The sequence below is a fragment of the Gorilla gorilla genome, chromosome 20 (genome assembly GCF_029281585.2).
Source record: "Gorilla gorilla gorilla isolate KB3781 chromosome 20, NHGRI_mGorGor1-v2.1_pri, whole genome shotgun sequence".
Classification (NCBI taxonomy): Eukaryota; Metazoa; Chordata; class Mammalia; order Primates; family Hominidae; genus Gorilla; species Gorilla gorilla.
The window spans coordinates 59,953,366-59,975,667 of record NC_073244.2 but is presented as its reverse complement, the minus strand read 5'-3'; the positions used below and the strand labels follow the sequence as shown (position 1 = coordinate 59,975,667).

The following is a 22,302-nucleotide window of genomic DNA, read 5'->3' as shown; positions in this document are numbered from 1 at the left end:
CACCAGCATTACTTGGAAAGATCAACCAGCCGGGCTTAGTCCTAGTTTTGCCCCCATTCAGTGTGCCTGACGCTTCCTCGCTCCCTTCCCAGAGTCTCAGATTCCTGCTTCATAAAACCATTGCATTGGCCGGGCATGGTGGCTCATGCTTGTAACCCGAGGACATTGCAGGACTGAGGTGGGAGAATTGCTTGAGGCCATGAGTTCGAGACCAGCCTGGGCAACATAGTGAGACCCTGTCTCTACAAAAAAACCCACTAACAAAACCATTAACACTGACAGCACCGCCCTTGGAAGGCACCATTTGCTCCACCCTGGCATGTGGACCCACGTGCCCCTCCCACCCCAGCCCCCAACTTATTTCTTGCTCTTCCCCACCAGATCGTCTCCTCGGCCTCCACCGACCTCCAGGACTACACCTACTACTTCGTCCCAGCACCCTGGCTCTCAGTTAAGCTCCTGCGGCTGCTGCAGTGCTACCCGCCTCCAGGTAATGAACGCCATGCACTCCCCAACCCGGGGTAGCCTGCTGCTGGCATCTGGGGGCCTCCTGCTCCACAGCGCACCAGGTGGGACTGGAGGGTCTGGGTCAGGATTTCTCTGAAGCTGGGGCGGTTCCTCTGTCCCCTTACGTGGCTGCACTCGGGGAGGCAAGCAGGCAGCCCAAGGCCCAGCGCCTACCCTGTGCAGCATTGTGGATCAGCCTCATAGCTGAGGTCCCTGCTACCCGGGCTCTCACTCCAGCCCTGTGCAGCATCGTGGATCAGCCTCATAGCTGAGGTCCCTGCTACCCGGGCTCTCACTCCAGCCCTGTTGCGAGGGACTGTTAACTGTGCCTGTTTTATAGATGAGGAATCTGAGGCTTGGAGAGGGAGCTCCTGGCCCAGCGTCACTCACCCGGTCAGTGGGTGATTCCAGGCCATGCTACCTGAATTAACATAGCCCTGTTAGGGGTTTTCACATCTGGTGGGAACCTTCCCCTACTGCTCACAGTCACAATAGCCAGTGTGTATGAAACTCCTGTAGTGAGCCAGGCACTGTGCAGGGGGCACCTGCACCTGCCTAACAGAGCTGGCAAGGAGGAACAGCCAGTGTGATATGCACACAGGGAAACTGAGGCTTGGAGGTGAGACATCACCGTTCTAGGCAGTAAGTGGCAGTTGGCCCCCAGACTCTCTGCTCTAAACCCCTCCCTCTGCCACTGAGCTCCCCCGAGCTTCTGTCGCCTTGGCTGACTGACCTTATGGAGCAGTTTCTTCGGACCCTGTGCTGAGGGGCTTGGCACACAGTAGGTGCTAATGCACCAGTTTCCTCCGTTCAGCCAGCATGTCCAGCACCTGCCAGGGGCCAGGGCTGATGTACACCACCAAATCTCTGGGTGTGCATGCCTGTCTGTGTGCATGCCTGCGTGCGTGCGTGCGTTTGCCTGTGTGTGTCGATACCTGCCCGTGTGCATGCATGTCTGCGTGCATCCCCTGTGTGTGGATGTGTCATTGTGTGTGCATCTGTATGTATGCGTGTCTGTGTCCATATGTGGCAGTGTTCATGGTATCTCTGTGTCCATGTGTGTACATGTGTATGTATCAGTGTGTGCATCTACATGTGTACCTGTGCATGCAAGTGGATGTGTACATGAGTGTAGATACCTGTGTGCATGCCTGTGTGTGCGTGTCTCAGTGCTTGCCAGCATCCACGTGTGTCCATGCATGTCCCTCTGCACATGGTGTGTGTGTACACACTCTGAGTATACGATGTGGAGGTGACACCAGAGGCCCATCGTGTGTGAAGCCAGTGATGAATTCTGTTGTGTGGCCCTGGGGACATGTCTTCCTTCTCTGGGCCTCTTTTTCGTCCTGTCAGGAAGGGCTTAAGTCATGCTCTAAGCCCATGACCACCCCAGAAGGCCCAGCTGGTAATTCTGGGGTACACCCAGGGCAGGCACCTCACCCACTCCAACCCTCGGTGGTGTAGGAACTGGAGACACAGCCTTGTCCTGAGGCTGGGCCTGAGGACACACCAACCCTGTGTCACCTCCTTTTCAGCAAATGGTGGTGGGCTATTGCCAATTTGTTTGCAAGTCATTTTTTTGTCATATGCATTAGGAAAAGTTTCCCAGCATCCAGATAAGTACAGAGATCTCATTACTTGGACTTCACATTTTGCCATGTATGCATGCTCTTGTTTATTTTCTTCTGAAATATTTAAAAGTAAATTACAGACATCATGATGTTTTGCCTTTAAATATGTTGTTCTGGGCCAGGCACAGTGGCTCACGCCTGTAATCCCAGCAATCTGGGAGGCCGAGGTAGAAGGATCACTTGAGCTCAGGAATTCGAGACCAGTCTGGCCAACATGGCGAAACCCCATCTCTACAAAAAATACAAAAAATTAGCCAGGTGTGGTGGTGCATGCCTGTAGTCCCAGCTACTCAGGAGGCTGAGATGGGAAGATCGCTTGAACCCGGGAGGTGGAGGTTGCAGTGAGCCAAGATTGTGCCACTGCACTCCAGCTTGGGTGACAGAGTGAGACTCTGTCTCAAAAAAAAAAAAAATAAAAAAAATAAAAAAACAGAATATATATCACAGTACAATCTAGGATCACATATTCAATCGGATTCTGCCAGGCTCAGTGGCTGACACTGTCATCCCAGCACTTTGGGAGGCTGAGGCAGAAGGATCGCTTGAGCCCAGGAGTTTGAGATCAGACTGGACAACATAGTTGCCCTGTTTCCAAAAATAGGATTTAAATTGGATTCTGTCTTTGTTATTTCTCGTAGTCTGGACTAGCCCCCCTACACCTGTTTATGGAGAAACCAGGAGATGCCATTGCTGTGTGTCCCATGGTGGCGACTGGGCTCATTGCTGCCTTGTGGTGTATTTCAGCTTGTTCCTCTATCTGGTGAATTTTCCTGCGGAAAATTCTGCGGAAAAATCTGCGGAACCATTTTTTGCTGGAACGCTTGACAGCTCTTGTATACACTTGAAAACACGTCACATTCTAGGAAACGTGGTGATTGGTGCTCCTGTGAGCTGCTGGCTGGCATCTGTCAGTGGTGGAGAGCTCTGGGGGGTGAGGGGGCACCTGGGTGAGCCTTGTCTCCTTTGACCTCCCAGCCTCTAGGCCAGGAGGATGGCACCGAGTGTGCCTGCAGTGGCCTCTTGCTGAACGGACACTCGGGTGGGTGGCTTGTGCGTTTTGTCAGGGGCTGCTCGGCGCTCACACCAGTCCTTGGGAAGGCCTGGGTTTGGGGGCACCTCTGGGGAAGGTTCCTGGAGTTTCCTTTGCTCTGTGAGAAACCTAAGGAGCCTCAGAGCTGCAGATGAGGAAACTGAGGCTCACATGGTGCCACCTCTTGCCTGAGAGGGTCAGAGCAGGAGGAGAGCCCAGGTCTGGGGATAGATCGTGTGTCTCCAGAGGTGCCTTGTCTCACCATCTCTGCTGGGCTGGGAAGAGGTTGAGGGAGCAGAGACCCTGGCCCTGAGCTATAGAATTCTCGAGGGTCAGAGGCACCCTGAGCTCCTCCTTTGGAAGACAGGAGCTGGGGCATGGCCACCACCCCAGCAGGTGTGCCAGGTGGGCAGGACACTCAGCCGGGGGCATCCCCTTCGTTTCCCCAGAGGATGCGGCCGTGAAGGGGCGGCTGGTGGAATGTCTGGAGACTGTGCTCAACAAGGCCCAGGAGCCCCCCAAATCCAAGAAGGTGCAGCACTCCAACGCCAAGAACGCCATCCTCTTCGAGACCATCAGCCTCATCATCCACTATGACAGGTGCCCGCCTGGGCCTATCAGGGCCTGATGCCCGGGGCCAGGAAAGAGGGGCATGGAGGCCCGGACTCCTGAGTCCTAGGCAGAGGGCAGGGAATCTTGACTTTTAGGTAGGGTAGGAGGAGGATGGGGCTGTGAAGTGTCACCTGTGAGGTTGGTGCTGGGGCCCTTCCTGGGGGCAGAATTGCTGGGTATCTTTCTCTGGGCTCAAAGGCCCAGCTGTCTGGGTCACTGGAGGTGCAGTACTGCGACGCAAGGCCGGCAAGGTTAAGACCTGGATCCTTGGGGGCTGTGAGATGGGTCAGCTGGGGCCCGAGTCCTCCACCTCCTCCTGTCAGTTTCTCTCACCATCCCTCTCTTGTGGCCCCTGCTGGCAGTGAGCCCAACCTCCTGGTGCGGGCCTGCAACCAGCTGGGCCAGTTCCTGCAGCACCGGGAGACCAACCTGCGCTACCTGGCCCTGGAGAGCATGTGCACGCTGGCCAGCTCCGAGTTCTCCCACGAAGCCGTCAAGACGCACATTGACACCGTCATCAATGCCCTCAAGGTGTGAGCCCTTGGAGCCCACCCCGGGCCTGCCACCCCCCTCAGAAAGACCAGAGGCTCAGAGGCCCTTGGGTGGCCAACCCTGTGCCAACAGGGAGCCTAAAACACACCTGGGCTCTGCTCTCTGCCCTCAGACGGAGCGGGATGTCAGCGTGCGGCAGCGGGCGGCTGACCTCCTCTACGCCATGTGTGACCGGAGCAATGCCAAGCAGATCGTGTCGGAGATGCTGCGGTACCTGGAGACGGCAGACTACGCCATCCGCGAGGAGATCGTGAGTGCTGTGGGGTGCAGGCTGGACTCTCGGGTCTGAGGCAGGAGGTGGCTGGGGGCCTGGATTCCTACGTCTAAGGGAGGAGGGGCTGGGGCCTGGACTCCTGGGTCTCCAGATGGGGGCAGTGGTGAGCCCAGATCCAGGTGAGTGAAAGCCCGAGGTGGCCTGCGGCACTCTCTCACGCGCCCCGGCGGCAGGTCCTGAAGGTGGCCATCCTGGCTGAGAAGTACGCCGTGGACTACAGCTGGTACGTGGACACCATCCTCAACCTCATCCGCATTGCGGGCGACTACGTGAGTGAGGAGGTGTGGTACCGTGTGCTACAGATCGTCACCAACCGTGATGACGTCCAGGGCTACGCCGCCAAGACCGTCTTTGAGGTCAGCATCCCTGACCCTGACCCTACGACCCCATGACAGGACCTAGAGGCAGAGCAAGGATGGCCGGGGCCGTGGCGCCTGCCAGCCCGCAGCCACCCTCCTTCTCCTGCACCGCCGTGACCTCAAAATGGGGCCTCTGCCTCTCTGGGCCAACCCAGGGGACCCAGGGCTATAGTCTCATGGGCCTGATGTGAGGAGTCCCCAGGGCATGGGCATGGGGCACCCAGTGTGCAGTCCTGGCCCCCGGATCTCGGTAGTTTCCCTCTGCCTCAGGAAAGGGGCCCCACACAGTCCTGTTTTTTGTTTGTTTGTTTGTTTGTTTGTTTCTGGAGACGGAGTCTCACTCTGTTGCCCAGGCTGGAGTGGGGAGTGAGTGCCGTGGTGTGATCTCGGCTCACTGCAACCTCGGCCTCCCAGCGTCAAGCCATTCTCCTGCCTCAGCCTCCCCAGTAGCTGGTACTACAGGCGTGCGCCACCACACCCAGCTACTTTGTTTGTATTTTTAGTAGAGACGGGGTTTCACCATGTTACCCAGGCTGGTTTGAAACTCCTGAGCTCAGGCAGTCTGCCCGCCTCAGCCTCCCAAAGTACCAGGATTACAGGCATGAGCCACTGCTTCCGGCCCACAGCCCTGTTTTACTTCCTGTGTGAGCTTGGGCCCGTCACTCAACCTTTCTGTGCTTCAGTTTCCCACCTATAACCCCACCTGCAGCAGAGCTTTCAGTGTTCCACCAGTCAATAGGTGGCTGCACCCACCGATCCCAGAGAGGGCGCTCATTGTTGTCCTCTCCACGCCCTTCCCCACCCCCCTCAGGCGCTCCAGGCCCCTGCCTGTCACGAGAACATGGTGAAGGTTGGCGGCTACATCCTTGGGGAGTTTGGGAACCTGATTGCTGGGGACCCCCGCTCCAGGTGAGGGAGCCTCAGCCTGCGGGGAAGAATTTACATGCTTCTGAGGGGTCCAGGGCTTGGGGGATCCCCAGGGGTCTCAGGGCAGGCGGTGATGGGCTCCCATCCTCTCGGCCTCCACCCCAACCCACCTAGCAGGGTAAGAAAGGAGCTTAGTCCCAGGATCGTGGACAGAGTGTGACTGCGGCCCCTGTCTGGTGCCTGGGGAGGGCCACTCCCCTCCAGCAGCTTGGGGTCCTGGGACGGGTCCATCCTAGGGAGGGGCACCTCTCGAGGGGGTTTCTGGGAGAGGGCAGTGGAACCTGGCCCCGCTGACACCCACTCCTGCACACAGCCCCCCAGTGCAGTTCTCCCTGCTCCACTCCAAGTTCCATCTGTGCAGCGTGGCCACACGGGCGCTGCTGCTGTCCACCTACATCAAGTTCATCAACCTCTTCCCCGAGACCAAGGCCACCATCCAGGGCGTCCTGCGGGCCGGCTCCCAGCTGCGCAATGCTGACGTGGAGCTGCAGCAGCGAGCCGTGGAGTACCTCACCCTCAGCTCAGTGGCCAGCACCGACGTCCTGGTCAGAGCCCTGTCCCTCCACCCCACCCCTCTGGCACACCCCCTTCCCGCCCTCCCCTCCTCCTGACCCGAACTGACTTTCCCCACCCCGACCGCGCCAGGCCACGGTGCTGGAGGAGATGCCGCCCTTCCCCGAGCGCGAGTCGTCCATCCTGGCCAAGCTGAAACGCAAGAAGGGGCCAGGGGCCGGCAGCGCCCTGGACGATGGCCGGAGGGACCCCAGCAGCAACGACATCAACGGGGGCATGGAGCCCACCCCCAGCACTGTGGTGAGTCCCCTGGGGTGGGCCCTGCCAGGGTGCCTGGGGCTGGGTCTTGCCGGGCGCCGCCTGCCCTCACCGTGACCTGCGCTTCCTACAGTCGACGCCCTCGCCCTCCGCCGACCTCCTGGGGCTGCGGGCAGCCCCTCCCCCGGCAGCACCCCCGGCTTCTGCAGGAGCAGGGAACCTTCTGGTGGACGTCTTCGATGGCCCGGCCGCCCAGCCCAGCCTGGGGCCCACCCCCGAGGAGGCCTTCCTCAGGTAGCACCCCCTGGGCCCGGGCCCCTTCTCGCGGCCACCCCCAGGGCTGTCCCTTCTAGGCCTCTGTCCCCGTTTTCCCCGAGCCCCTCCCCACACCCCGACCCGCTCCTCTCTCCATCCTGATGCCTTCGCCAGCCCTGGCTGCTGCCTCCCCTGCCCCAGCCTCCCTGCTGACGCCCTCCCTCTGCCACTCTGGACTCCGCCGACCCTGGCCACCCTACGTTGTCTCCTTTCCTGTCACCGTTTCTCAGCCTGCTCTTCCTTTTCTCCTTCTCTCCTTCCCTCTTCCCTCCCTCCCTCTCTGTCTCTCTTCTGCCCTCTCGCTGCCTATCTGGGATTGGCTGCCTGCCACGCCTGTCTTCTCTTGTCTGCTCTGGGATTGGATGGCCCAGCGAGCTGGAGCCGCCTGCCCCCGAGAGCCCCATGGCTTTGCTGGCTGACCCAGCTCCAGCTGCTGAGTAAGGGGTGGCCTGGGGTGGGAGGTCGGGGGGGCGGACTCGGGTGTCCCCAGGGAGAGTTAGGGGACTGGGAGCCCTCGTCAACGGGTTCCTGATGAGCAGCAGAGGCAGGGACTTGGAGGAAAGGGAAACTTGGTGTCTGCCGATGCGGGGGCACGGACCAGGGTTCTATTCCCACTGGAGGCCACTGCTGGATGGATGCGAGGTTCCTCGAGGCTCTGTGAGGGGTCTGGATATGTGGTTCTGGGGTTCTGTCCTTAGGGCTTGTTCTCGCACTCAATCGCTCTGGGCCTTTGCCCCTCCCCACCAAGTTCCTTCCCATCTCACTCCGCTCCATGCCTCCAGCCCAGGTCCTGAGGACATCGGCCCTCCCATTCCGGAAGCCGATGAATTGCTGAATAAGTGAGTCCTGGGAGAGGTGGGGGAGGGGAACGGGACAGGTGCGGAGCCCAGGCCAGGTGCAGACAGGCACCCCCGTCATCTTGCGCCCCCTGCCCCCTCAGGTTTGTGTGTAAGAACAACGGGGTCCTGTTCGAGAACCAGCTGCTGCAGATCGGAGTCAAGTCAGAGTTCCGACAGAACCTGGGTGTGTCCCGGGGGACTGTGGGAATGGGTCGGAGGGAGACCTTGGGGAAGGGGTCAGAGGGACTCAGATGGAGCTCTGCCTCCCCCACCTACTGCAGGCCGCATGTATCTCTTCTATGGCAACAAGACCTCGGTGCAGTTCCAGAATTTCTCACCCACTGTGGTTCACCCGGGAGACCTCCAGACTCATATCCTCTCAGGCCCGGCCCAGCCTCCTGCCTCTCCACGTCGGCCTTCCTCACCGTGGGGAAGCCGGCTGACCCAGGTCCACACTTCTCTTCAGTCTCTCTTGGGCACGCAATTAGTTCTCTGAGATTCAGTGTCTGCATCTGTAAGATGGGGGTGGGATTCCTTCCCCCAGGACAGGGGATGACAGTGAAGTGGTGTGTGGGAGGCTTTACTTCCAGAACTCCACCTGCTCCAGGCCTCATTTTGTCCCTGTCTGGCACCTTCTGTGTCCTGCCATCGTCCTCCACTGGGCTCCATGTCATGATGCCAGCACCGCCTGCACTCAGGAGCCAGGCCTGCAGGTCCAGACGCTGATCAGGCCTGATCTGGGCTGAGTCACTTTGCCTCTCTGGGCTCTCCTGTCCCCGCTGTGAAGTGTATGTAGACCCTCCCCTTCCTCATAGGGTTATTGTGAAGATCAGAGTGTCTGGAAAACCCTGGAAGGGCGGCTGGAGGTATCAGTCCCCCCTGCCCGTTCTCTGGGCCTCCATTTCCACTTTCATGAAATTAGAAAAGCTCGACCTGAAAACTCTTTCCGGCCGGGCGTGGGGGCTCACACCTGTAATCCCAGCACTGGCAGGCTGAGGCCAGTGGATCATTTGAGGTCAGGAGTTCAAGACCAGCCTGGCCAACATGGTGAAACCCCATCTCCACTAAAAATACAAAAATTAGCTGGGTGGTAGTGGCACGCGACTGTAATCCCAGCTACTCAGGAGGCTGAGACAGGAGAATCGCTTGAGCCTGGGAGGTGGTGGTTGTGGTGAGCCGAGATTGTACCAGTACACTCCAGTCTGGGCGACAGAGTCTCAAAAAAAAAAAAAAAAAAAGAAAAACAAAATTCCTTCTTCGGTCGGGCGCGGTGGCTCACGCCTGTAATCCTAGCACTTTGAGTGGCCGAGGTGGTTGGATCACGAGGTCAGGAGATCGAGACCATTCTGGCTAACATGGTGAAACCCCTTCTCTACTAAAAATACAAAAAATTAGCCGGGCGTGGTGGTGGGCGCCTGTAGTCCCAGCTACTCGGGAGGCTGAGGCAGGAGAGTAGCGTGAACCCAGGAGGCGAAGTTGCAGTAAGCTGAGATCGCGCCACTGCACTCCAGCCTGGGCGACAGAGCGAGACTCCGTCTCAGGAAAAAAAAAAAAAAAAAATTCCTTCTTTCATAATTTCCAGAGGCTCGTGCAGGCAGCTCAGTGGAGGCAGTGACAAAAGAACATGAGACCCAGGCCTTCCCAGTGGGCTACTGATACGGATGCAGACGATGATAACACTAATTGCTACCATCTTTGTGTACTTACCATGTGCCGGGCACACAGACAAGTACTTGTGATGGATTCTTTTCTTTTCTTTTCTTTTCTTTTTTTAAATAGAGTTGAGGCCTCACTATGTTGCCCAGGCTGGTCTCAAACTCCTGGGCTCAGTGATCCTCCCCACCTTGGCCTCCCAAAGTGCTGGATTACAGGCGTGAGCCGCCACACCCGGCTGGATTATTTCATCAACTCCTGAGGACATTTTACACATGTCCTTGTGTTGAGACAGGGCCTCACTCACCCAAGCTGGAATGCAGTGGCATGAACACTGCTCACTGCAGCCTCGAAATTCTGGGCTCAAGGCATCCTCCTGCCTCAGCCTCCCAAGTAGCTGGGACTACAGGTGCACATCACCATGCCTGGCTAATTTTTTTGTACAGATGGGGTCTTGCCATGTTGCCCAGGCTTACACATGTCCAGAGGCTAAGAGAGGTTAAGTGGTTGCCCACAGCCACTCAGGTGGTTGAGAGCTGGGATTCAAACCCAAGTCAGCCTCCAGAGCTAACACTATTATGTCTCAGTGCGGTGTGACATTGTGGAAGGCCAAAGGAGGCACCTAGGGGGCGCCCAGAGGTTTCCATAGTATGAACTTTGTAGTTGAACCTTGTAGGATTGAGTCCAGGATTGCACCATGGGGTCCCTCAAAGACCTGCAGGCGGGAGCTGCCGGGAGCTCTGGGGTTCCTGACCCAGACCTCCCGGGGGCCCGCCTCCTCTGTCTGGCTTCCTTGACTCCTGGCGGGCACAGCTGGCTGTGCAGACCAAGCGCGTGGCGGCGCAGGTGGACGGCGGCGCGCAGGTGCAGCAGGTGCTCAATATCGAGTGTCTGCGGGACTTCCTGACGCCCCCGCTGCTGTCCGTGCGCTTCCGGTGAGTCAGGGCGGCGCGGCCGGTGGGCGGAGCCTCCGGGGTGAGGGGCGGGACCTAACGGAGCCTCCCTTTCACCTCATCAGGTACGGTGGCGCCCCCCAGGCCCTCACCCTGAAGCTCCCAGTGACCATCAACAAGTTCTTCCAGCCCACCGAGATGGCGGCCCAGGATTTCTTCCAGCGCTGGAAGCAGCTGAGCCTGTGAGGGGTGGGGAGGGGGCGGAGCCAAAGCCGCGCCTCCGGGTGGGCGGGTCGGGCCGTCCAGGTCCCTGACTTGAACCTTCCCGGTCCCCAGCCCTCAACAGGAGGCGCAGAAAATCTTCAAAGCCAACCACCCCATGGACGCAGAAGTTACTAAGGCCAAGGTGAGAGACCGCGGGCGTGTTTGCCGGCCTATGGCTGCTTTGCTTCGCTGTGCCTCTGTTTTCCCATCTGTAAAGTGGGGCCAGTTCCCATCCCCAAGGGTTTTTTGGGATCTGGGATGCCACTGTGTGGTAACTAACAGCTCTGGCACACTCTGACGGCGCCCCCCCCCCCCCCAGCTTCTGGGGTTTGGCTCTGCTCTCCTGGACAATGTGGACCCCAACCCTGAGAACTTCGTGGGGGCGGGGATCATCCAGACTAAAGCCCTGCAGGTGGGCTGTCTGCTCCGGCTGGAGCCCAATGCCCAGGCCCAGGTGAGTGCTGCTGTGGGAGGCCTGAGGCCGGCAGGAAGGCCGCCTGTCATCTCTGCGTCCACCCTTCCTGCCGCACTGTTCTTTAATTCACGTCCCCACTTTGACCGTCCTCCTCTCGCATTTCTTTGTCCACTTTTCCTCCTCTTTATCTATCAGTTTTCTCTCCTGTCTCCAACCTCTGGTGTTCCTCTCCTCTTCCTGTCCCTCCCTGATTTCTACCTTTCCATATCCTTTCCACCTTTCTCTCCTCATCTTTTATAATTTCCTTCCTCTCTGGCGCCTCTGTTGATTTCATTCTTACATTTTTCTCTCCTGTGTCTTGTATCACCTTTCTGGCCCCTTTATCCTTCCTTCTTCTGTCTCCCTTGTGTCCCCACTTCCCTGGGCTCCCCATCTCCTCTGAGTTCTGCCCCCAATGCCCCCACCCAGATGTACCGGCTGACCCTGCGCACCAGCAAGGAGTCCGTCTCCCGTCACCTGTGTGAGCTGCTGGCACAGCAGTTCTGAGCCCTGGACTCTGCCCCCGGGGATGTGGCCGGCACTGGGCAGCCCCTTGGACTGAGGCAGCTTTGGTGGATGGGGGACCTCCACTGGTGACAGAGAAGACACCAGGGGTTGGGGGATGCCTGGGACTTTCCTCCGGCCTTTTGTATTTTTATTTTTGTTCATCTGCTGCTGTTTACATTCTGGGGGGTTAGGGGGAGCCCCCCTCCCTCCCTTTTCCCCCCAAGCACAGAGGGGAGAGGGGCCAGGGAAGTGGATGTCTCCTCCCCTCCCACCCCACCCTGTTGTAGCCCCTCCTACCCCCCCCCATCCAGGGGCTGTGTATTATTGTGAGCGAATAAACAGAGAGACGCTAACAGCCCCATGTCTGTGTCCATCACCCACTGCTAGGTAGTCAAAGAAGTGGGGTGAGGGCATGCAGAGTGTGGGTGGCCAGGCTTCGCAGCCCATGGGTGGGACTCTGGGGAGACAGCAGCAGCAGCAGCCGCCGAAGCCCCAGCTGCAAGGCCACCAGACGCACTCCTGTGCCTGGTTCCTCAGTCCCCAACACCAGGTAGCAAGCTCTGGGCAGCTGGGCCTGGTAGACCTCATCTTCTGTCTTCTCTGGTGGCCCTGGCTCTGGAGAAAGAACAGGGGGCACTGAGATGACAAGTAGCATGCTAACCTTTGCAAGCCACACCACATCCTGATCCCAAGTTCTGAACGCGTGGGGTCTCTGAACACAGGTTTTGGGAGCCTCCTGCCAGGGGAGGGCCTTGGGGCTCTAGCTGGCCGTCAGCAACTTGAAGACCACGATGCTGTCACTCAGCTCACCCTCTTCCTCTTTCTCAGCCTTGGCCCCCATTTTCCTGGGGAAACTGCAGCTGCAGGTGATCCTCTTAGCAATACACATGGCAAACACGGCAGCAATACAGGAGCTCCAGTAGCCTTTTCCAGGAGCCCACCCGCCCCACTGTACAAGGCGGGTGGAGGGAAACAGGCAGGGGCCAGTGAGAGGTGGAGTTGCACAGCTAAGAAGGGGTGCAGCCCCCGAGTTGGAGCTCTTGACCACTGTGCTGCATTCATCCGGGCTTCACTGGGGTCACAGCGCCATCCCAGGTCCCTTTCTTTGTCTTTCTGGGCTCTTAAGGGTTCTACGACAATTTTTCCGTTCTAACCCAGAATCTTGTGAAATCCTCCTCCATACCCTCAGCCTATCAGCAAAGCCTGTGCTTTCGACAGTAGTGCAGAGCGCTGGACTGTGTGGATATGGGAGCAAGATCCCCTGTGTTCGAATATGGCTCTGCCACTCATGAGCTGAGCCTCAGTTTCCTCATCTGTAATATGGGAATGATGAGGTAATGGGATAGTCCTCGCCTGTGAGGATGAAATGGTTTCATTCTTTCATTACGTGTAAAGGCACTGGGAAGAGGTGAGGTCTCAGTGTTAACTATTGTTGACTATGATCCAGGAGATTCTGAAGCCAGGCAGGGACCTCCCTTCCCATCCCTTCCCATCTGCATCAATGCTCAGATCTCAAGGAAAACCACTGCCGTATGGCCCAGTGCATACTGGATTCCTCCGGATCCTCCAACCCCACCTCCTACTCCCATTTTGTGCGACCTGGGACTCAGTGTCTCCGCCTGCGCAGTGGGAGCACTGTGCCTTCCGCTGACCTGGTGGGAAGTGCGTGGAGGTGACCAGGGTATAGAAGTTTCGGAGGAGGCGCCGGCGCTGTTCTGGTGAAGGCTCTGCTGGGAGGAAAAGGCGGTGATGCAGAGCCCCTCCCCGGCCCACGCCCCTCCTACCCCTGCCCCTGCCCCTGCCCCTGTCCTCAGTCACCTTTATCCCCCAAGGGCTCCACGGTGAAGAGGCAGCGTTTCAGTTCCAGGTGGAGGAGCAGCAGCCTGTGGGAAAGGGAAGGGAATGTCATGGCTGGGGAAGAGGACATGACCCCCAACCCACTCCCTCCATCCGAGCCCTACCCGAGGATGTCTGTGTGAAGGGGGAAGCCACTGGGCAGCGCCCGGGGTCCCAACGGCAGACAGGCCCGCAACGGGTCCAGCAGTGGCTGCCACCAGCGCTCCAGAAGCTGCAGGGGGCGTGGTCATTGGGGCGTCGTCATGGGAAGGCGGGGCCGGCGGGGGAGGTCGGGGGGTGTACAAGGATAGGGGCGTGGTCAATCGGGAGGGGCGGGGCCTACAAGAAGAGTGGAGGACGGAGGGCAGAAAGGACTGGGGAAGGGGCGAGGCCTGGAAGAACAGAGGCAGAGCGGGAGTGGCCGATCTTGGCGGGTAGGTGAATGACTGGAGCGCAGTCCAGAAGAGGCGGGGCTGGGGAAAGATGCCGCTGGCAGGGCAGGGTGGTGGGGAAGGGCCCTCCTGGTAGCGGGTGTCCTAAGAGCGAAAGCGGGACGTGGCGCGGGTTCACCTGTGGATACAACTGGCTGAGGGGTGGGCTCGGCCCGCAGAGTAGACACAGCTCCAGGCTCGGCAGCAGAGTCAGGGTCAGGAGCCGGTGTGGGACCTGAAGCAGGGCACAGGCTGGGGCTCATCGCGGCCCGGCCCCTTTCCATCGCAGATCCCGCCTCCTCGTGACTCGGCCCCCAGGTCACATCCCTCCGTCGCTGCCCGCCACCCACTCACCGTGGGGCTCCCGTGCGGCAGGTACACCGGGTAGTCGCGAGCGGTCTGCGGCGGCAGGGACCCCACCAGCCAGGGGAGCAGCACGGCCTCGGGCGTCCCCAGCCGCCACCAACCCTCTGTTGCTGCCACCACCCGGCCCGACACCACCAGACTGACGAAGGCCGTGCCCGCGGCCTCAGCGAACCCGGAGAGGGCTTCCTGGATAAGGGAGGCAGGAGGACTGGGAGTCAGCAGACAAGCGTAGGGGGCGGCAGCGACTTCCCAGGTGGGCAGGGAATGGGGAGAAACCCACAGCCAGCCCCGAGCTCGCGCAGTGGCCATGCTCCTACGTCTCACCCTCTCTGAGCCTGAGTTCCTTCACCTTCATACGAAGTCACATCCCCAACTCACACTGTGAAGTCTGTGAAATCTGATTAAACACCTAGCCTGGGCGGGCAAACTGAAGCTAATAATGTAACCGCAGCAGCTACCGTTCATCCAGGCCTGTTACATGCCGAGTAGGCACCATTAGCAACGTAGAGAAGCCAAGTCACCTGCTGAGAGTCACATGCCTGGGAGGCCGCCACACCAGGCAAGTCCACAAGAGCAGTATTTAAGTAGAGGTAGCTAGAGATCTGAGAGGCAGGAGGAAGAACATGCACTGAGGTTGGAAACTTGTTGGGATCTCGGGACTGTGAGGTAGCTGGGTGGAAGTAGACTGTGGATTTAGCAACAGGTTAGGGGGTGCCAGGTGCCACAGGCCTTCAAACACCAGGCTGAGGAGCTAGGACCTTGTCCTGGGGGAGGTGGAGGCTGCCGGAGGGCTGTGAGCAGGAAAGGGGCAGAGCCAGCTCTGGATATAGTAGGGTTCTTCTGGTGGCCGGGTGTGATGGCTCACACCTGTCATCCCAGCACTATGGGAGGCTGAGGCGGGAGGACTGCTTGAGCCCAGGAGTTCGAGACCAGCCCGGGCAACTTAGTGGAAACCCATCCCCAACCCTAGTCCATCTCTTAAAAAAAAAAAAATAGCCGAATGTCAGCCGGGCGCGGTGGCTCATGCCTGTAATCCCAGCACTTTGGGAGGCTGAGGCAGGTGGATCATGAGGTCAGGCGTTCAAGACCAGCCTGGCCAACATAGTGAAACCCTGTCTCTACTAAAAATACAAAAAATTAGCTGGGCCAGGCGTGGTGACCGGCGCTTATAATCCTAGCTACTCGGGAGGCTGAGGCAGGGGAATCGTTTGAACCCAGGAGGCCGAGGTTGCAGTGAGCCAAGATTGCGCCATTGCACTCCGGCCCCTGTGACAGTGTGAGACTCTGTCTCAAAAAAAAAAAAAAAAAAAAAAAAGCTGAATGTGGTGGCACAGTGCCTATAGTGTCATCTACTGGGGAGGCTGAGATGAGAGGATCACTTGAATCCAGGAATTCAAGGCTGCAGTGAGCTATGACTGAGCCACTGTGCTCTAGCCTGGATGACAGAGCAAGACCCTGTCTCAGAAAAGAAAGAAAGATGGCCCAGGCGCAGTGGCTCACGCCTGTCATCCCAGCACTGTGGGAGGCCAAGGCAGATGGATCACCTGAGGTCAGAAGTTCGAGACCAGCTTGGCCAACATGGTGAAACCCTGTCTCTACTAAAAATACAAAAAATTAGCTGGGCGTGGTGGTGGACACCTGTAATCCCAGCTGCTCGGGAAGCTGAGGCAGGAGAATTACTTGAACCCGGGAGGCGCAGGCTGCAGTGAGCCGAGATGCTGCCATTGTACTCCAGCCTGGGCAACAAGAGTGAAACTACGTCTCAAATAAAAAGAGAGAAAGAAAAGAAAAAAGAAAAGAAAGAAAAAGAAAGAAAAGAAAAAAAAAAGAAAAAAGATTCTTCTGGGACCAGGTGGGGATAGGACTGGAAGCTGAGAGGATAGGAGGAGGTTGGGACAATGGTCCAGAAGAAAGAGGATGAGGACTGAGCCAGGGCCAGCAGAACAGGTGTAAGAGTTTCCATAGCATCCCCAGTACCTGCAAGAGGGACCCCTCTGGAGAAATCACGCAGTCCACACACTGGGTCAGGTCCCCGATGAGCTCCGAGTCCCCCAGGAAGCTGTCGATGAGGCAATAACTGGCCTAGGAGAGGAAGAAGGGACCAGCCTAGGATTCAGGTGGGCCCAGGGTCAGACAACCAAGAACCTGTGGGACCAGGCTGCCCCAGGGGCTGCTGGGAACTGTAGTTCCCAAATGGCAGTGCCCAGGTATCCTAACTTCCCACCCTCATGTCCTGCAACCTCACCCTCAAGTCCTTCTTCAGTCTCTCCACGTTGCGGATATTGGTCAGTTCTTCAAGTCCCACAAGAAGGACCTAGAAGAATCATATAGGAGAGGATGGGCGAGGGGCTGGGACTTGAACTCCTGGGTCTGAAGGAAGAGGGAGCTGGGACTCCCACTTCTGGGTCTGGGGACTGGGGAGTCAAGATTCCTGGGTTCTGGCCGGGCGCGGAGGCTCATGCCTGTAATTCCAGCACTTTGGGAGGCCAAGGTGGGTGGATCACTTGAGGTCAGGAGTTTGAGACCAGCCTGGCCAATATGGTGAAACCCCGTCTCTACAAAAAATACAAAAATTAGCTGGGCATGGTGGCACGTGCCTGTAATCCCAGCTACTTGGGAAGCTGAGGCACGAGAATCGCTTGAACCTGGGAGGCAGAGGTTGCAGTGAGCCAAGATCAAGCCACTGCACTCCAGCCTGGGCAACAGAGCGAGACTCCGTCTCAAAACAAAACAAACAAAAAAAAGATTCCTGGGTTCTGAGGAAGGAAGTGTTGGTGGTCTGCACTCCTAGGTCTGAGGGAAAAGGATGCTGAGATCTCAGATTCCTGGTTTGGGGAGAAAAGAGGACTGGTGAGTCTCACCATGGCTCCAAACACCATTTGGAGTAGTCTCTCCAGCCTCAGCTCAGAGATGCCCACCTCAGATGACAGAACAATGAGGGTGATGCTGTGGAATGGAAGTGAGAAGAATGAGTCAAGGCCTGGGGAATCAGGAAGGGGTATGTTGGAGTCCGCCCATTGATCCTAGAACACCAGATACATCCTCTCTCAGCCCAACCTGCCTTTCTTATAGAGAACATCAGGGATCAAAGAGGGTAACTGGCTTGCTAAAGATCGCATAGCCAAATTAACAGCTGCTTTTAGAGAGCTGGAAGGCCTCCGGGGTCATCTTCAACAGGGACTATCACCCAGGCCCTGTCCCTGTCCCACGTTCCCTCCTGGGGACCTGTCATGGAAGCTTTTCCACACCACAGTCGTGTTCTCGGTCCTCGCAGAGCTCAGCTGCACCTCCAGATTCTGCCCAAACATGTGGACTCCATTGAGGGAACCGATGACAGAGAACGGGAGCTAAGGAGGAGTTAGGGACATCAGACAAGAGCACCCCCCCATCCCCTTCCCCCTTAGGATCCAAGTGTGCCAGCTCCCAGCCCCATCCTCTTTCCATATGACCTGGCAGTGCCTCTTTGGGGAACCAGGCTTATTGGTCCATTGCCTCCTCGGTCCTACAAATTCAACACTGAAACTTCCCCAGCCCCTACTGCCTTGAAGACCCAGAGTCAAAACACCGAACCCCCTTCGGTTTAGATACAGGCGTCCAAGGCCCCACCTGCTGACGGGCGGGGGCGCCGCCGCGACTGCTCCTGCAGAATAGGGGGACCCCGCTGGAGGCCGCGAGGCACAGCAGATGCACAGTGCCGCCCGTCCCCTCCTCCCCCATTTAGGACTCCCACCGCGGTCCCTCACGTGGGGACTGTCAGTGCGGGTCTTGGAGCATGCCGGTAATCAGAGTAACTCGGCCTGTGGTCCGGAGCCGCCAGAGGGCGAGATGGGGAGCTGATTGGAAGAAGATTAACTTCCCGCCTTCTTCACCCAACTCAAACAGACCCTCAAACCTCCCCCAAACCCATTAGGTTCTCTTCCGCCCTAGACGGAAGTCACGGTACCCCTAACAAAGATGGCGGCTAATTGAATTTGCAAAGCTTTCTAGTTTCTCCGAGGAGGTAAAGAGAACCAAGAAGCCGGATTGAAGATGATGACTGCGCCAAGGCGTTGCCTAGCCACCGTCCTGTAGGCTTTGATGATTTACATTCTAAACAGAAAAAACAGCTGTGCCCGGATCAAAGATTGCGATGGTCCCAAAGCATTGCCTAGCAACCACATTCCCTCTAGGTTTCCAGTATATAGTAGTAAACAATGTGCCCTCCTCAAAGATGGCGACCGTGGCGGGGCGTTGTCAAGCAACCACCATTCAGCCTGATATCCATTCCAAGGCTGTAAACAGCTGTGCCCTGCTCAAAGATGGCGGCACGTCGAAGTCCGAGCACCCCCTTGGGGCGAAATCGAGAAAAACACCATCTCCCCCACAACCTTCGAGGGTGGTTGAGTCCAGCGGTCGTTGCCTAGTAACCACTAAAAAAAAGGTTGTTTTTGTTATTAGAAAAAAGAAAACAAGGAAATCCTTTATTTTCCAGAATAATAAAAATAATATCATTTCTGTAATGAATTTATACATGATAGCATACCATGTAAAATGTGAAAAATCCCTTCCCCAATTTTTTTCCTAAAATACAGTTTAACGTAGACTATTCATACGTTTTCACAAAGATGATCAATATACTAACATTTCCACACTTTCTTTTTTGCCATGAAAAAGTATGTCTATTTCATCGTAATAATGTATTTTTATAATCTATTTTATGGATGTGACAAATTGATTTGACCAATTCTGTACTGATGTACATTATGTTGTTGAACTCCTCCAGACTAGCCAACTAGTGCTGGGACAGCATTTTACTGACTTTTTAAAATGCCCTTATGAATATTTTTATTATTTTACACAGGCAGCATTTACTTGTAATGACAAAAGTATTTATGATTCATTTTTCCCTTCCTCTTCCTTCTTGCAGATCAGCCCATCTTTCTAGCATAATTTTTAATTTTCCTACTTCCTAAAGTACATCTTTTTCTCTTTTTTTTTTTTTCGGGAGAGGGGCAGGGTCTCGTTCTGTCGCCCAAGGTGGAGTGCAGTGGAACCATCTCGGCTAACTGCAACCTCCGCCTCCAGGATTCAAGCGATTCTCCTGCCTCAGCCTCCTGAGTAGCTGGGATTACAGGTGTGCCCCCACCACGTCCAGCTAATTTTTGTAGTTTTTGTGGAGACAGGGTGTCGCCATGTTGCCCAGGCTGGTCTCAAACTCTTTGGCTCAAATGATCCACCCACCTCAGCCTCTCAAAGTGCTGGGACTACAGGCAGGAGCCACCATGCCTGGCCTAGGTACCATTTTAATCTTCCTTCTTGCCTATTGATATTTTTTTTCCTTTCTCTGGATTACTTTTATCTTCCTTACAACTTTATTAAAATGTTAGTTACACAGGCATAAAAGAGGGGGCTGCTCTAGATGAAAAGAAACTTGAGACATAATGTCTAAATATGTGTGTGGTCTTTGTTTGGATCCTGATACAAATAAACCAACTGTAAAAACACATTTTGAGACAATTGGAACGTTTGATTACACACTTACTGTTGGATGATACTAAGAAGTTAATTTTGTTACAGGTAACAATGGCATACTAGTAATGTAAGAAAGTGTTCATAAAATTGGAAAGATGCCTGCCAAGCACACAGGAGTAAAATCATATGATTGTATGGATTTGAAGGCTTCAGCAGGCCAGGCGCGGCGGCTTACGCCTGTAATCCCAGCACTTTGGGAGGCCAAGGTGGGCGGGTCAGCTGAGGTCTGGAGTTCGAGACCAGCCTGACCAACATGGAGAAACCCCGGCTCTACTAAAAATACAAAATTAGCTGGGCGTGGTGGCGCATGCCTGTAAACTCAGCTACTCGGGAGGCTGAGGCAGGATAATCGCTTGAACCCAGGAGGCGGAGGCTGCCGTGAGCCGAGATTGTGCCATTGCACTGCAGCCTGGGCAACAAGAACGAAACTCCATCTCAAAAAAAAAAAAAAAAAAAAAAAACCTTCAGCAAATGAGACTGTCTCAAAAAAAAAAAAGGGCTTCCGCAGGCTCACTGCCTATAATCCGGGCACTCTAGGAGGCCAAAACGGGTGGATCACCTGAGGTCAGGAGTTTGAGACCAGCCTGGCCAACATGGTAAAACCCTGTCTCTACCAAAAATACAGAAATTTGCCTGCGAGGTGGCACACGCCTGTAGTCCCAGCTACTGGGGAGGCTGAGGAAGGAGAATTGGTGGAACCAGGGAGGCAGAGGCTGCAGCGAGCCGACACTGCGCCACTGCACTCCAGCCTGGGCGACAGAGCAAGATTTTGTCAAAAAAAAAAATAATAAAGTAAAATAAAAAATAAAAATAAAAATAAAAGATAAAAGAAAAATAGAAACCCAATAAAAAATAATTTTAAATGATAAAGGTAAAAACCTTTATCATTGGGCTTTCTGTAAGTACTTTTCAATTGGTGATTATTATTATTATTATCACTTTTTTTTTTTGAGACAGCGTCTCGCTCTGTCCCCCCAGGCTGGAGTGCAGTGGCGCGATCTCTGTTCACTGCAAGCTCCGCCTCCCGGGTTCACGCCATTCTCCTGCCTCAGCCTCCGGAGTAGCTGGGACTACAGGCGCCCGCCACCACGCCCCGCTAATTTTTTTTTTTTTTTTTTTTGGATTTTCAGTAGAGACGGGGTTTCACCGTGTTAGCCAGGATGGTCTCGATCCCCTGACCTCGTGATCTGCCCGCCTTGGCCTCCCAAAGTGCTGGGATTGCAAGCATGAGCCACTGCGCCCGGCCTGTTTTTTTTTTTTTTTTTTTTTTTTTTTTGAGACAGTCTCGCTCTGTCGCCCAGGCTGGAGTGCAGTGGCGTGATCTCGGCTCACTGCAACCTCTGCCTCCCGGGTTCAAGCGATTCTCCTTGCCTCAGCCTCTCGAGTTGCTGGGATTACAGGTGGGCACCACGACGCCCAGTGATACTGACCTCGTGATGCGCCCGCCTCTACCTCCCAAAGTGCTGGAATTACAGGCATGAGCCATCTCGCCCGGCCGAAGATTATGTTTTAAAATATTTATTGGCCATTCAAAATTTTGTGTGTGTGTTTGTGTGAAACTAGTCAGGTTTCTTTTTATTTATTTATTTATTTATTTATTTTTTTTGAGACGGAGTCTAACTCTGCCGCCCAGGCTGGAATGCAGTGGCACAATCTCAGTTGACTGCAACCTCCGCCTCCCGGGTTCAGGAGAATCTCCTGACTCAGCCTCCCAAGTAGCTGGGATTACAGACGCCCACCAGGACGGCTAATTTTTTTATTTTTAGTAGTTAGAAGGAGTTTCACCATGTTGGCCAGGCTGGTCTTGAACCCCTTACCTCAGGTGATCTGCCCGCCTTGGCCTCCCAAAGTGCTGGGATTACAAGCGTGAGCCACGGCGTCCGGCCCTGGTCAGGTTTCTTTCTATTAAAACAAATATAAAGTGGCAGGGCACGATGGCTAACACCTGGGATCGCTTTAGCCTAGGAGTTTGAGACATGCCAGAGCAACATAGTGAGACCCCATCTCTACAAAAAATTTAAAAATTAGCTGGAAGTGGTAGTGCGCGGCTGTGGTCCCAGCTGCTCCACAGGCTGAAGAGTGGCTCCAGTGCGAGTAGAGGCTGCGTGAGCCAAGATTGGGCCACTGCACTTCAACCTGCACAACAGAAAGAGACCCTGCCTCAAAAAATAAAAATTAAAATTAAAAGATAATAGTAATGAAGTGTTTCTATTTTTCTATATTGTTATTCATCAGTAAGATTTATTTGCGTAGCACATTTCTGTCAACAAACACGCTAGAAAGATTTTCCCAGTTGGCCGTATATTTTTCAACTTGGTTTATACAGTCTTTTGGGAAAAATTAATAAAGACTACGTTTTCTAACTTTGCTGTAGTGCTAAGAAACTCCATGGCAGTCATTAAGATTTTTTCCCATCAGATAGTTTTCGGGTTTCATTTGTTGCACTTACATTTTTAATCCACCTGGAATGTATTTATGTTCTAAGCCAGTTTCTGGCTCCTCTCCCAGAAAACAACGCTCAGGTGTTGCTTAGCAACCCGCACTTGGTTTGGTGTTCGGCTTCTTTTCGG

The 22,302-nt window shown here is 55.5% G+C and overlaps 2 protein-coding genes across 7 annotated transcripts in view; one reads left to right on the top strand and one right to left on the bottom strand.

Moving 5' to 3' along the window:
- The window catches only part of AP2A1 (adaptor related protein complex 2 subunit alpha 1), a 40,242-nt gene extending 28,299 nt beyond the window's left edge, over nt 1–11,943 (top strand). The window contains exons 7-24 of one of the 2 annotated variants that reach the window (XM_055369896.2): nt 382–490; nt 3,618–3,768; nt 4,143–4,311; nt 4,445–4,582; nt 4,780–4,962; nt 5,777–5,874; nt 6,206–6,437; nt 6,538–6,705; nt 6,797–6,957; nt 7,350–7,415; nt 7,761–7,817; nt 7,919–8,001; nt 8,099–8,189; nt 10,283–10,405; nt 10,489–10,605; nt 10,700–10,769; nt 10,947–11,081; nt 11,511–11,943. In XM_055369896.2, coding sequence (XP_055225871.1) covers nt 382–490; nt 3,618–3,768; nt 4,143–4,311; nt 4,445–4,582; nt 4,780–4,962; nt 5,777–5,874; nt 6,206–6,437; nt 6,538–6,705; nt 6,797–6,957; nt 7,350–7,415; nt 7,761–7,817; nt 7,919–8,001; nt 8,099–8,189; nt 10,283–10,405; nt 10,489–10,605; nt 10,700–10,769; nt 10,947–11,081; nt 11,511–11,588 — 2,229 coding nt within the window. In that variant the 3' untranslated portion in view covers nt 11,589–11,943. The remainder of the gene's footprint in view (nt 1–381; nt 491–3,617; nt 3,769–4,142; nt 4,312–4,444; nt 4,583–4,779; nt 4,963–5,776; nt 5,875–6,205; nt 6,438–6,537; nt 6,706–6,796; nt 6,958–7,349; nt 7,416–7,760; nt 7,818–7,918; nt 8,002–8,098; nt 8,190–10,282; nt 10,406–10,488; nt 10,606–10,699; nt 10,770–10,946; nt 11,082–11,510) is intronic. The other variant, XM_055369897.2, reaches the window with a different exon arrangement.
- On the bottom strand, nt 11,715–18,601 carry FUZ (fuzzy planar cell polarity protein). Of its 5 annotated transcripts, none has more exons than XM_019014959.3 (11): nt 18,308–18,601; nt 17,447–17,568; nt 17,083–17,167; nt 16,467–16,535; nt 16,199–16,303; nt 14,210–14,407; nt 13,995–14,090; nt 13,550–13,656; nt 13,407–13,471; nt 13,241–13,318; nt 11,715–12,203 (listed from the first exon to the last, which is right to left on the bottom strand). In XM_019014959.3, the coding sequence occupies exons 2-11, from the start codon at nt 17,527–17,529 to the stop codon at nt 11,980–11,982; spliced, it is 1,110 nt and encodes a 369-aa protein (XP_018870504.1). In that variant the 5' UTR covers nt 17,530–17,568; nt 18,308–18,601; the 3' UTR covers nt 11,715–11,979. The 5 variants fall into 5 exon arrangements, with proteins under 5 accessions (XP_018870504.1, XP_018870503.1, XP_004061244.1 ...); XM_019014958.3 differs by lacking the exon at nt 18,308–18,601 and adding an exon at nt 18,165–18,240; XM_004061196.4 differs by lacking the exon at nt 18,308–18,601 and adding an exon at nt 17,828–18,180 and having other exon boundaries at nt 13,241–13,315.
- Between the last annotated feature and the right edge of the window lie 3,701 nt (nt 18,602–22,302).

Coding starts and splice junctions, on each gene's coding strand:
- FUZ (XM_019014956.3), bottom strand. CDS start 17,938: ATGGGGGAGGAGGGGACGGGCGGCACTGTGCATCTGCTGTGCCTCGCG. Junction 17,569..17,827: donor GCGCCCCCGCCCGTCAGCAG/GTGGGGCCTTGG, acceptor ACTCCTCCTTAG/CTCCCGTTCTCTGTCATCGG. Junction 12,204..13,240: donor CTCCACGCACTTCCCACCAG/GTCAGCGGAAGG, acceptor TTCTTTCTCCAG/AGCCAGGGCCACCAGAGAAG.